The sequence below is a fragment of the Neopelma chrysocephalum genome, unplaced genomic scaffold, assembly GCF_003984885.1.
Source record: "Neopelma chrysocephalum unplaced genomic scaffold, ASM398488v2 Primary Assembly neopelma1_73b, whole genome shotgun sequence".
NCBI lineage: Eukaryota > Metazoa > Chordata > Aves > Passeriformes > Pipridae > Neopelma > Neopelma chrysocephalum.
The window spans coordinates 2,112,452-2,127,291 of NW_020897734.1; the positions used below are offsets into that span (position 1 = coordinate 2,112,452).

The following is a 14,840-nucleotide window of genomic DNA, read 5'->3' on the forward strand; positions in this document are numbered from 1 at the left end:
ATTGCCTTCAAGTCTCAAAATCCCCTTGGGCCATTTCAATTCCTACAGAAAGAGTTCTGACAGGCTGCCAGTTCATTATGGTGATTACTCTCCACTAACAGTATGGCAAAGTATAACCATTTAAAATGCAGGAGCACATTTAGAAAACATCCAAAGACTGCAAGTAAACTAAGGGAAACAGGGGGAAGCCCTGGTCAGATTAGGTTGCAAAGGGTGCAGGTGGAGATGAGATATGAAGAGAACATTAAGCAAGGAAAGCCTGACCACACTGGCACAGCATGGATGCAGCTACTACTCCAGCAAGTTTTCTCCATATCCTACAATGCACAGAGTACAGTTTGGTAGCAGAAATGAAAAATAATAATATAAGAAAAGCCTAAAGGTAGTAACAAAAGCCTGAAAAGCTGAGGAAAAAAGCTGATTAAAAAAGTACTGATAATATACCAGAAACTGAAATTTTGTTGAGGCCCTTCACAAACTAAAGGCACACACTCAACTGAGATGCAGGAGTTTGGGGGTTGGGCTTTCCCTCTCTCCCACAGTCAAATTTCCACACAAACCAACACTTACCCAGTATATCAAGTTGTTTAGCACTTCATCAAGCTGATCTCTTTCTGCATTTCATGCTGTACTCATGAGTACTCGTGAGTGTGCTGAGCTTCAAACATACCATCACGTCTTCTGAAGGACTCCCTTACGTTTGATGCCCAAAACTCCTACTTCAAAGTTTTCAGCTTTGGTTAGGATTGAGATTCCCTAGAAAGCAAGTACTGGGACCATATTTACAGGTTTGGCAGTACTTTGTCTCATTCTTTAATGGTGTTCAGATGACTTAGGTGCTTTAGCACAGCAAATTAGTTATTTGTTTCTACCAGAAATTTTCTACTCTCAGGCTATTCCCCAAATAATGTGATTGTACAGGTAGTGTTGGTGTTGCCTTTGCATCAGTCTTGTGAATCTGCACTGGATGAACATTTTTGAACTGCTGAATTCTCAGTAACAGAATTTTCCACTTATCTTTCATTCTGAGCCCTGCTTGTGGTTTTATTCTTGATAGCATGCTGTTTAAATCCCTTTGGAGATTCCTGTGTTGTCCTTGTGGGTATACTGTACAAGCACACATGATTTTGATTTGAAATGCTGGCTGCTGACTTGCTACCAAAATCCCTATTTTTTAATAGGCTAAGCACAGCTGTAGCATCAGTGGAAGGAACCCTGTTTACTTTTAAATGGCACCAGGGAAGTGGTTTGTGCTGACAGTCACATCTTACAGAGTTTTAAAAATAGCGTTGACTGTAAAGCAAAATCAAGCAGGTATTTCTTTAATACAGTTTTCATTTTCTGTAGATGTTTATGTAAAATTGTTTTGTAGGATGACAATGTTTGTTGGTTTGGGGTTTTTTTAATAGCAGATTTTTTCAGCTACCTCCAATTTCACACAGCTGTGATTTAATGGCTGGTTATCAGAGTCACATTAATGGAAGGTGTGACTGCTGCACCTCTGCTTCAGCCTCTCAGCTGGCTTGTTTTAAAGCCCTAAAGGGCTGTGTGGAACCCTTAACTCATGGCTGAAGCAGACTTGGGGAGAAATGTTCTCTCTGCGTGCCAGTGGCTCAGGCTGAGTTGGGAGCATAGGCTTGGACCTTTCAGAGCTGGAACTCCCTCTGCTTGGTTCAGGGAGATCTGCCCCAGCCATGGCCAAATTTGAGCTCCATTTAGGCTTGTTTCTTCTCAAATCAGTAAGTGCCAAGGCTTCTGAGGTGATCAGGGCAATTTTGTCATAATCTTTTATGGAAAAATGCGAATTCATTTTACAAACTCAGATCAAATAATTTCAGGTGATGAATTTTAACAGGAAAAGTTGGGAGGTAATTTTGAAATGTTTGATTTCATGTTGTTCAAGATGCTATATGTGATTAATATCAGTTGTCCCCATTTCCAGGAATATTCAGTCATTTATTTCAAGCCAACCTGAATTTACAAAACCTGTTTTCAATGTCTGATCCTAAGCCCTCAAGCAGGGTCATGAAGCCTGTGCCTGTAGCTCTGCTTTTTAGTAGTCTTATTATCTGGTGGCTGGAGCAGTCCCCTGGTAGGACCAGGCTGGGGTATTTTTTCCTCCTCTCAGATGGAGGTACTTCTGTTCAGCAGGAGGCAGGGTCCCCACTCAGGCTTTGAGAAGAGGGTCCAGGTGCCCCACCTGCTGGGGTGGGAGTCTAAGCTAAGTGTGGAGCTGCTGGGGTCCTTCAGGCACAGTCATGTGCAAGTTTTTATGTGCTGTTTTGGGCAAGCATCAAGGCATGTTGGGACTGGTCACACTGAAACACATTTGTCTGGCATTTCAAATAAGTTGTGTTAAGTTTGCAACATGAGGGTCTAAACTGCTTGATCTAGTTATTATATGTAAGGTAAAAGTGAGAAATGGAGTTTCTTTTGCTGCTTTGTATTAAAAGTGTAATTCTTGAAATAGCTCATTTCTGTTGAATCAGGGGATCACCACAGCCATGAGGAAAGTGGTAACACATTGGCAGCGTAACAGCCATAGTACGTAATAAATGTTTATGTGCCATCAAGTGTACAAACATTTGATTGCTTACATGACAGAGCTTTTTTTTTTTTTGTAGTCATTGGTCTCAATTTTTCCATTACATTTTCTCATTTTCTTTTCTAGCTTTACTCACAGACAAACCTCCAAAGCCATTGTTCCCCATGGAGAACCAGCCAACTGTTATAGATGTCCAGCTGGGTAAGTCCCCTTCTGGGAATAATAGATCCTAAAATTCCACTCTGGTAGCAGATGGGATAAATTGAAAGTGGTAAGAAAGGTTTAGTGGTACTGTTATTACATGCAAATCAATTTGCAGCTTCTCATTTATAACCGTAGAATTTACTGCCATGGCAATTTAAGGGAATGAACTTGTGTAATATCAGGGGATGGCAGTACTAATTGGTTACAATGGGTATTAAATATAAAAAGTTGATGCTTTTTTAATATATGATTGATATAGTAATATATGTTTGCATTGGTGCTGTATTGATTAATTGATGTTCACCCTAAGACGAATAAAAGAGGTGCTGATTCCTTTAAAAGTCAATGTAAAGCAGTGCATTTTTAGGTAGTTCTGAATGTTTACAAGAAAGGGATTTTGGCTAAAATGCTTGTATCCTTTTCTCACTCCTGTTATATATTCTTCTGTGAATGCACATCTGAATCTCAGCTAGCAGCCTGTATTTTCCTTCATGTTAGAAACTAATGGTAGAGAGTTCTACTAACTTTGAGGAACTGTGGCACATCTTGATGCTGAAAGAACTGCTCAGCTTTGAAGTTAGAAGTTTTTTTCAGTGACTTGAAAATAGATTTCTAATTTTGAGAGGCAGAATTGGAGTTGCTGTTGAGGACTGTGGTGCCATGAGCTTAAATTACAAGAGATGTATTGCAGATGGGGATTATTCACTTGGTGCTGAAGCTGTGGCATTTTTCTTCCTGAGCTTGACTCTCTTCCTTCTTTTATAACAAAGCTGACTAGGAGTCAGAGGTAGAATGGTGTTTAAAGGCAAGCAGGGTCAGCATGAAACGTTTTGATGGGGCTGGTGACATGGTGGTAAAGCTGTTTGTGTTTGTGAAACTCTACAGGGGTCTACTTGAGCTGAGCACAAAGGCACATCCTTGTTCTTAAAGCAGGCACCTAACAATGTCAGTGAAGTACTGTAGATGCTATGAAGCATTTAAAAATCAGGTTTGAATTCTTGAATGTGAGAATATAAATGAGAATATGAATCACTTGTGACCTTAGCTAATCTTAACGATTAGGTTTCTCTCATATACCTGAACTGACTGCAGTCAGGAGTCTGCAAGGGTTTGCACAGGGAAGGAAGACAGCAGTGGAACTGGGAAGCAGCCAGTGCCGGATGAATTGTGCAGACACAGGGCTCCCCTCCACAGGGCTTAAATGTTTGTAGCTGTAGCTGAGCAGAAATGATCCCTAAAAGAGGATACAAAATGGTCTGAAGTCAAACCCCTACCTGAATTAGCAGCAAAACATCATCATCGAAGTTTGGATCAGCCCAGAAAACTGAATTCAATCTCCTGGTCCAGCTTCTTCAAAGTCAACTTTCTAATGATTTCCTTTGGGGGCACACTGTCCCCGCATACATCTGTGTAATAAAGGCACCGAAAGAGTACACATCTTTATTTCCTGTGTTTTCATTTCATCTTCATTTTCTCTTCCAAGTTCCCCTATTCCATCAGGACTCTGTTTTTTTGCACTGATTTTTTTTTTTCCCTCTGTGAAAACATTTTGTTCTGGCTGATTAAAAGGAGGTTTGATTAAAAAAAATTAAAACAAACAAACTCCCTCTTCTCCATGGAGATGTGGCTCAGTAATAGGATTTTGGAATATCTCTAGAGGGAAATATAAATCTTGCATCTTTATATGCTGGAATGTAATCCATTCGTTGTCCCCTAAGAACAGGGAACTTACATATGGTGCCTTTTTTTTTTTTTAAGTGTTAATGGGTTTGGTTATTGCCACTAAACCATATCCATATTATGTGTTATATTAATGCTTATGCAAGAGCCTGAACTGACTTGTTTTGCAATGAAGTTCATTGATTTCCCCCTTGATTTTACTTGGCAGATAGATAAAGCTAGAAGATTCTCAGGGAACACTTAATCTTGTGGAGGCCACCTGCAGCTTGGGGCTGGGAGGCTTTTTCTGGCCTCTGCAATGTGGTGCTGACCCTCACGGTGTGCAGGAGAGAGAATCATTTGATTGCAGCAAAGTAATGGAGGAGAAAGTTGCATGTAAGGTCACCTGCTGGAATACTTCCTTGAAATCTTGTTAAGCTCCGAGGAGTTTTGAACAATAGATATTCTTCGGTATTTTATTAGAAATCAAAGCAAAGTTTCTGTGTTTTACAGGCACTTTAGCACATGGAGTCAAATCACCCAAGACACCTGATTTTTTTCAGTGGTTCTGCAAGTATGAATGTGCCACTAAACTACAAAAGAAACTGAGTTTAATCCATCCTCTTGTTCTGCAGAGATTATTTTAGTTTTCTGTTGGAAAACTAATCTTTAAAGAAATAGCTGTCTTTGCTGTATAAGTAAGAGATTAATAGTTACTTACTGTCTTTATGCTTAATGATAAGCACAATGCAAAATCTCTCTAGAGCTCTAGGCAGTGGCCTAAGTATTTAGCAGCTTATTTGACCTTACTGCGGACTTCAATGTTCACCTTTTAGCTTTCAGCTTTTATAAGAAGATTCAGTGAAAACATGTATTTACAATTCTTATTGACAGCAGATAAAAGAACTCCTTCAGGCTTCAAACATGGTCCAGAGCCTGCCTTGTTCTTCTTAAGGAGCATGAATGTACTTTTTACTTTTTCTATTTTTCTTTGGCATGTGACAGATCAAAACCAACCCCATCAAGGTTAGAGAGAAGCAGAAACTGGAATTTGCTTCTTTCCCATTTTCCATATTTGCTTGTGCTGGAGAAACAGAGCCAGAGACAGGAGGGTTGACAGGAGGACAGAAGAGCATCCCAGAGGACTAGAGATATAGTCAAAAACAGTTTCACTGTCTCAGTTACTTTACCAAGTCAGATAATCATTTCATGTCTTGGCCAACCTAGGAAATAATAACTGAATTTTTTTTATTGTCCACCTATTGCTTCCTCTTCATAAAAACAGAACTAGGGAAAAAAAACCCTTTTTATTTGTGTTTTAGCTCTTTGCTTTGGGGTTGGTATAGAAATGGTTCTTGATTGCATTTACATTTAATCTTACTCTATCTTGGTTTTTAACAAATAATGTTTATGCTTACTATATACTATATGTTTTGCAAATATGTGACATTACTCTGATGATATAATGTTCTTACTGAAAAAAGATATCCTTGAGTTGACTTCATGACATTAAAATGAAATATGATGGTACAAGCCAAAATACACACAACTCCTATGCCCAGGAGATGGTGTGGCTTTAGTAGAAGGCATTCAAGATTGTCTCCCATGTAAAGCTCTCAGTGTGAATTTATTAAAGCTTATGCTGTTGTGATTTGAAGTAGTTGTTCAAAGGCCCCTTTTTTTAGAGAAAGAACTTGCTGATGCTTTGACTGACCATATAAACCTAAGTGTGTTTGTGGATTGTTCATACCAAATCCCTGAGGTTAGAGAATTCCTTAAGTGATTTAGAAGAGTGAAGATTGAGACCTCGGTCAGAAGTCTCAAGGCTGTGAGCAGTAAGTTTTAAAGATCTATTATCTATTTTCACATTCAGCTCTCTGACAGTAAGTGGAGCATGCTGTGCTGTTAAGTCTTAAGATGACATGTTGGGACATGGCTCTGCCGATTTCTTAATTTATTCTTTAAATTATTTTCCAGCTAACTTTGCTAACTCTTAGTGCTTTGAGAACATGGAAAGAAAGAAAACCAATCCTTTGTGTTTTGATTATATGATTACAGAGTAGGTTTCTTCTCTGAACCAGCTCATTTGCACAATTCTGGAAGCCAAAATCTGACTGATACCTGATAGCTGTGAGCTGTTGTGCTGCCAGCTCTCTGCTGGTGTGAAAACAGCATGGCAGAGGCATTTGCAGGAGAAAGGAAGCACAGTTTTGCTCTACTGATTTTTGGCTGGGCATGGATCTGTGAGGATCTTGTAAGGAGCTATATCTAGCTAGTCTATGTATAAGCAGCTGCCAGAGTCATCTAGCTTACACCATGGCTACTATTTTACACTTGTGTATTTCACAGGGTATCAAAAAAGCTAATATTACAATATCAAAATAGAAGCTGCATCTGTTAATCCTGTTCCATGTAGTACACTGGGTGTAATGTTAAGTTAGTCTTCTCCTTATGAATGAGTTAGTTGAGATGGGAATGAATGTTTGCATATTTGGATCTATATGCATTGAATATATAGTTTATATATCATTTGCTTTTCAGCTATGTACTGGGTTTGTTTTCAGGCATTTACTTAAGAAATGTAACAGGAGTCTTACAAAACAAAGCAAAAATCATCTATGTTAATTCATTTACTGAACAGGGAAAATGTCAAGGTGTTTAACTCACTTTTGTCATGGTAGTTTCTGTGCTTCTAAAGATGCTGAGGAAAGAAAACACATAGTTTATGAGGATTGTCACTTTTCCTAATAGCTGACCTGTTCAGAAAGATTTTGTTTCTGAAAGATTTTGTTTCTAAAAGATTTAACAGTGCAATTCCTTGGGACTCATTATTAAGCAGATCAATAGAGATCAATAGAGCTACTGTAAAACAAGTGCAAGGGAATATACAAAGTTACATCTGCTGACAGGTATGGGAATAGAATAAAAATAGGAAAAAACCTCTTTTTGTTTGAAGCACTGGCTGTAAGGAGTTATTTAGGAAGTGAAAAATTGTGTATTTACTGACATTTTAAATATATATTTCTTCACTCTCCACAGTGTCTATTTTCACTGAGACCCCACTTCTCTTCTTAAAAATAAATAGTAATTATTAAAAAAAACCCCACACCTGCAAAATGTTTGAGACATCCATTTCATACCAAGCCTATCTGTTCAAGACAATCCAGCAGTGTCTCTCATTACTGATTTGCTTGTTAAATCTTGCCTTCTTCATATATAAAGATACGGGTATTTGATAAACAGTTGAATAGGGTGGTGATCTTGGACAGAAAGCAATACAGAAATTCTGAACTGTAAAGTGATTCAAATAGAGCAAGTGATTTGAAAGTGAACTTGGGAAGGAATTCTTGTTTAGTGTGTTTGCGGCGTGGAAAGAGCATCGATACTTGTCTGTGGTCAGGCCTCTGAGTGTTGTGGATGTGCCTTTTGATTTGCTCTTTGTTTAAAGGGTCATGTATGATAACTGCTCAGGAATGTAGCAGGTATGTATGAAAAACAGGGATCTTGGATGGTGGTTACTCCATGCTACCCTGCTGCCTTTCTTTCCCTCAGGCATTCTTCAGCCTAGGGCTTGTCAGGGGCTCTCAGATGGAGATCTGGGTTTCTGTGAGCTGGGCCAAACCCAGAGCTCTGCACCTCCCTGAGGGCAGTAGCCCTCCATCCCTGTGCTGCTCCTGCTCCCTCTGCTCAACTGAGCCAGCACAGAAAAGAGGAATACTGAGGTGACCTGACCCAAATGGACCCTGAGTCAGCAAAGAGGCTGAGCTGGGCAAAAGAACTGAGACCAAGGAGTGTCTGAGGAGGATAAAATTAAAACTTAGAGGGCAAGGAGAAGATAAGACTGCAGATTTTTAATTATTTTTTTTCTTCTCCCTGCCTTTTCTGTTGAGATTTAGAGCTCTTGTCACCCTGTATGAAATGTGATGACAGCCAAAATACATGTTTGCAAGGAGTTCTCAGAGCCCAAGCAAGAAGTGGGCACGGAAGTGTGCTGGGCTTCTGCAGCTGATGCTCAAATCACCACAGAGCATGTTCAGGGTGACTCTTCTGAAAGCTCATAGCCTGATTAGACTTGGAAGATTTTCCTGGAAGTGTTTTGTACAGAGATTGTTGGCCATCAAATTGGGCATCTCTTCTCTAGTTGTGAAAAGAAGGGGGATGGAAGGAAGGAAATACTTTTTTTCCTCCATTCTCTTCACCCATTCTGTGAGAATGCCTGATGGTTTTGATGTAGATTCCACCCTGTTCCTGTCTTCCAAAATTAAAAAGCTCTGATTAAGATAATTAACTAATATCTCAGCTTTGATTTCACCTAACAGATTAATCAGTAAGAAATCATAAGCATGTAAAACCGGAGCCTTATGAAGAACAGCCTTGATAGAAGATGATATTATCTTATATGTACACTGAGGGTTTTTTTCTGGTTGGGAAAATACAGTAACAATCAGCATACCATTTTATTTCAATTGAATCCAGCTTTTCAAGATACAATTCCTTTTCCTATCAGAATAGTCTGATAGGACTAGTAAATATTAAAAACGGTAGTACACTAAGTGGAGTAGTGGCTTATGGTGCCCCACCCAACTGGCTGAATGGTGCACTGAGTGCCCTAAGTGAAAGTTAACCATAGAGACTCATTACTCTTTTTCTTGTGCAAGACCTGAGAGTAAGATGAGAGACAGTCTTGCCCCAAATCATGTTCTACTGCCCTATTCTGTCTGTGTGGAATAACCCTTACCCCCACAGAGATCTACGTCTGTGACCTGAATGGCAGAGCAGGAGGGAGGTGGGATTAAAGGCAGAGAAGGCCTGTGGTTGGTGTCCTTCATGTGAAGGAGCAATTTTCACTAGGAAATGAAGAGAAACTCGGCGTATGGTCTTTAGGACCTGCCCTCCTCTGCAGCACAAGCAATACAGCTCCACAGCTATTTCAGCTGTACGTGCCTGTGGGAAAGGAGGCAGGATTTACATCTATTACAATCATTTTGTACTAATCTGCAGGGAATATTAGAGACAAATTGTCTGACATTTAGGTTTAGAAGTAGTTCCCTAAATACCCAAAGTGTATTACTGCTAATGCTTTGATGCTAATTTGGTATGTTGTTAATATCCCTGCCTCTCTCAGGGATAATGGTGAAATGCTGCACTTCAGAGACTTGGGCTGGGATCTGTGGTACAGCTGGTGTAAATCCATGGTTGTTTTGCCTTTTGTATGGTTAATCCAGGTTTACATCTGTGAAACAGAGAACAGTTCATTGGCACACTTCTTTCGTTTTAACAGACTTGTAAAACTAAGCCAAATTCTGAGTGCTGATCCATGGTTTTTACACCCATTTAGATCCCTGGGATTGGCACAGATATGTAAGAAAGGAAGACTTAGCACTTCTCAAATTTCTTTTTGTACTTCTATAAACCATTTATTTCTTATAGTGAGTTCAGTGGTTGTTAGGTCAGTCCTATATATACTCTGAGGGCAAAATGCCTCTGCCTTTATAGAAAAAATTGATGAATTGATGTCAGATAGACACTCTTGCAGTCAGTTTTGAAACAGCAATACTATAAATCAATCTGATGTGCTCTTGTTATTCCAAGAAAGTAGTTAAGAAACACTCTGGTATATCCTGACTTACAGTTGTTCCAAGGCAGTCACCCAAGGACATTGGCTACCTTGTCATGATAGAGAAATGCCTCAAATCATCTTGCACCAGTAAACGTTTCCCTGAGAGTGGTGCCTGTCATGTAGGGGTGTCCAGGGCATGGACCTTTAGCACTTCCCTAGGAGTTAAGCTGCCATTAACAAATACAACCATCGCTTCAGCTGCCACAGACATGTAGCTGTGATCAGCTTGGCTAAAGGATCTCTTGTTTGGTTTCTCGGTTTACTGCATTTGTCTGGTGTCTGGGAAATGGGCAGAAGTTTGTTTCTGCAAAAATGAAGTTCAGCCAACGGGACAGAAAATAGAAAAGATGGTCTCCGTGAAGAACAGGAACTTAGGGCTGTTGGTGAGAGCTGTGGGGGTTTCTTTCTGCTATATCTGATCTTGGCCAGGACTCTGTCTGTTTTTAAGGTGAGGATATTACTTCTTTAGTTTTCAGGATTGTTGTGACAATAAAATCACCTGATATTGGGAAAGTGCTCCAAGAAAGGCAAAGAAAGAGTGCAGATAGGGAAGGCTTTGACCTGAATTTTTCCCTCAGGGACCTTGCCTTTTGGGTTCTGAGCCTGACTTGCAAGCACAGAGACATTTGACTGCACAGTCCACAGACATCTGCTGTTGTGCATTGAAAGTCAGACAATATTAATGTTTCAAAAAACAGAACCACAGGGCAAAGTTTGCACCATTTTCCATGCTTGTTCCTTCCACTGTCACTGGAAGGAATTCATGTGCTGCCATTTTACATTCTCTCTACAGTGTTTGTCATGTGAATGAGTTATTAAGCTGTGAATGCCTCATATATTCTGTAAATTACAGAGTAGAAACATTCAGCACTACTATTTTGACCTTTTCAGCATTCTGTGATTTGCTGGGCATGCCATTCCACATCTTTTGTTTACAGCCTCACTAAAGTGTAGGGATGGAGCTGAGTGGGCAAACAGTCAAAATATACGGGGCTGTGAAAGGTCAGGGTCATGCATCACAGCACCACTGTTCAGTGGGCAGGGAAGATTAAAATCTAGACTAACTGTTCTCATGATTTTTTCCTTCTTCACTGAAAAATAATAGAAAATTGTATTTTGTAATCTGTTCTGAAGGCAACAGGGCAGAAAATGAAGACTGATGGTATAATTTTTATTTCTTAAAATTTCAATATCGTAATGTCATGATCTTAGGGGCCGTGAAAATCAAAACTGTCATAGCCTTTCAAAAGAATTGAGATGGAATTCCACTCACCAAATCTTTGCTTCATTTAATCCTTGTTTGATAAATGTTGCTCTTGCCTTCATCCTCAATACCCTTGCGTTTGTCTCCATCCTACAGAAACAAATAGTTTGTATTAGGTAATTGAACTTCGACCATTAGAACGAGGTTGATTTACTGTACTTGTGTTAGACACTACAGTCCAACAAAGACCAAATGAAAGATGAGCAAAGCAAGATTTCTCTTGAAATTAAGAAATACTTTTATTACCTTCTGAAGACACGTTACGTGACTTCCCCAGGATCCCAAATCAACTGGAAAGTAAAAAAATCTAGGAAGCAGTAATCTGTAGAAAGGCAGCAGAGGCATGCTGGTTTCTACCACGTTTTTAGTTTAAAAAACAAGCCTCACAGTAAATGACTGTAACTTTCTAGTACTGAATGTATTTTTGTTATCTGCTTATACTATATGAGAAGCTTACTAATTTTTACGTACTTGGCTCTAGTCCCATGAACAAGATTAGTCACGAAAACATCCAGAGAGATCTCACTAGTGCACAGTCAGGTGTGCAGTTAATTCAGCTCACAGGAGGTTAAACACTTATTCTTTGAGTAATGATTTATATTACTCAAACACAAATTTCACTGATGGTCTTGCACAATGTGTTGATTAAAAGGCCTAAGAAAACTTCATTTTACATCTATTAGAGTCACAAGTGTAAGTGAACTACATATGCCACTGCTATGATCTCAGTGATGAGTGGTGCTACATGCCTTACTGTGCAAACACAAAATGTTTTCCATGTTTCTCTGATCAACCTCAGTTGTTTGAGTTGAGAATTTAAATATTTAGGATGCACTAATTTTAAAAAGAAAAACAACTGGTGTCTTAAGCGTGCCTTTTCATTACTAGTGAGCTCAGTAAATAATAGCAAGTAATCTGTTCTGTGAATTTTATCTCTCATTATGAAGGAAAAGATTTTCCCTGTGGATCTTTCCTTAGATACATCCTCTAAGTGCTTCTGGACTTGACACACTATTTTGAATAGTTCATTGCTAAGTCCTGAATATGCAGGATTTGAAAAGTGAAGCTGTTATGATTGGTCAGGCTGATCAAATCAAACTTTATTTCCTGATTACATTACTGTTAACTCTTTTTAATGATTTCCTGATCTGCATTGATGAATTTGAAATCCAATTTATGGATAATATTCTGTAGCCTGTCATTCAAATTGTTGGTAGCAATAAATATTGCAGGCAGAAAAACTGCTCTGCTGAAACATTTGAGCATTGGCCCAGCGAGGTGAATGCATATAGAGTAAGCAGAGGATTTCATTTGTAAGTGCAGTGGGTACTTGTGGTTTAATTTCACCTGAATTCACCTGCCTTTCATGCTTTACTCAGTTTGGAAACTAAGTTGTGAGGACTTCACTGTATGCAGTAAGAAATCTGCTTTACTAAGGATCATTGACCAAGCGCTTTTATTTAGGATTGTGGTTTGACTTTTCTAAATATCATCTGGCATAGTGAGTGGTGTGTAGATATCAAATTGTTATTCAACCTGCAGGCACGTTGCCTCTGAGAAGGGATCTGTTGCATTTGAGCAGTTATTCAGAGGCAGGCAAGCATGCTCCCCCTCTCAGTGTCAGGATTTCAAACCCCAGCGTCTCACAATCCAGCTCATCCCTTCACAGCCTGATCTCTCTTGTGTGAAATGTGTCCTCAGTCAGAAGACTCATAAACAAACTTGTGATTCCAAACACCTACATTTCCAGCAGGCATTTGGGGGTTATGAGCCATAGTTTTTCCTGTAAAAAAACCCAGGAGAGCCACAAGTGAATTCCAACATTATAGTATATAACAGCAGGCATGGCTGTCTTAGATTATTAGAATAGCTTTTTAAGAGGAGACACCAGTAAATCCTCTCTGGGAATTTGCAAGCATCTTGTTTTCTGTGCTAATTTTGTGTCAGGACCTTGGTTCACACCTGTCATGTACAATATTCTGTGCCAGCTGTGTAGTGAGGTGTTCGACCAACATTTCAGCAAAACAGACCTTGCAGATTCATTTTTTTCTGTGTGATGTAAGGCTCATCTGTAACTATCTTGTAAATATGGGTGTATGTACATCATTGTCTTATTTCCTGTTCCACACTTATTTGCCTTACAGTCTCAAGCACTGAAATCCCCTTCAGAGTTTCCATTAATCTTGTTTTTCAGGCCACATTAATTAAATATCTCTTGATTTAGAGAGCTTTGGGGAATTTCTGCTGCAAATAGTGTTTTCGAATTGTGACACTGTTATCCTACATAACCATCTCAAAAGTATTCAGAAACATCACTTCAAATGTTTGGGGGGCTGTTATGAGAAGCTTGGTGTATGTCCACTTCTGGCACTGCAAAAATTAGGTGACATATTGGAGAAGCTGAGGGTCTAAATGATGAACAGAGATGCTAAAACAGCAGGTCCAGTCTAGTTCACTATATTCTAAGACAGGCCACAGGTACTTCTGTAGAGAGAGAATATATGGTCATTAATGTTTAGAAATATAGAATAATTGTGTCTTTTGTTGTGTCAAAAATGATATGACCTGATATGTTTGGCATTACATGCTACTGCCACCATGGCATGCCTTTGAAAGTTTACATCATTGCTTTATTTTTTTAAAAATTAAGATTTTTTTTTTTACTTTTTTTTTTCTTTGTTTTGTTTTGTTTTACAATTTGGGGTAGAAGCAGGTCAGGAGAAGGACATGGCATCTTCTTGTCATTGGAAGCTCAGGAATTTCTTTATTTTTGACTCAGAAAACAATTTTCAAGACATAATTTAAACTCGGAATATCTGATCAATGTAGCCTGCTGCCCATGTCATGCAAGTGGTGGCACTTTAAACAGACCTTAACCCTCAAGTGTCAATGAGCACAATGTCTCCTGTAGGAAAGGGTGCATGGTCTCATAGTGACAGTGTAGTGCTCCTTCTCTGACACGAGCTAGATTTCCATCTGTGAAACCATTGCTCTCCTTGTGTTCCTGTTTCTAATGGTATGAATAGGATATATTTTGTCTAGATCTTTGGGAATTTTGGAAGTATGTGCGGGGATTGCTTGCTGGGTTTTGTTGGTGTTGTTTTAATGCAAGCCAGATAAACTTTTTTAAGCAGGTTTTTTTTTTTTTTTGACCAGACAATAATGAATGATTATGAGATCAAAAGTGGGCAACAGAACAGCTGGCACGAGTAAAGACTCTTATTTTTTTGCTATATCCCTGATTGAAATCACCAGTTTTCAAAGCCGATGCTGACTCTGTTGAATCTAATTTAATTCCTGCATCAACTCAGTTGAAGCGTAAGTGTAACTGGGAAGGAAACTGATGTTGTCTAACGAGGTCTCGCAGCCGAATGCCACATCTGCAGTGTCAGACACGTGAGAGCCCACAAACACCTGTTTTAATAAACAGCCAATTTGCTAATGCTCAGTTATGCCCACAAATAGCATCTGTTTCTGGCCTGTTGTCTACCTGAATATAGCATCCTTCTTAATCAGTGAAAGCCTCTGTTGCGTAACTAGTCTGACTC

At 39.2% G+C, this 14,840-nt stretch overlaps 1 protein-coding gene across 8 annotated transcripts in view; it reads left to right on the forward strand.

Annotated features, from left to right (window-relative positions):
• IL1RAPL2 (interleukin 1 receptor accessory protein like 2) overlaps nucleotides 1–14,840 on the forward strand; it is a 432,870-nt gene that overhangs the window by 324,656 nt on the left and 93,374 nt on the right. For all 8 annotated transcript variants that reach the window (XM_027687227.1, XM_027687228.1, XM_027687229.1 and 5 more), the window contains one exon: nucleotides 2,672–2,746. In XM_027687227.1, coding sequence (XP_027543028.1) covers nucleotides 2,672–2,746 — 75 coding nt within the window. The remainder of the gene's footprint in view (nucleotides 1–2,671; nucleotides 2,747–14,840) is intronic.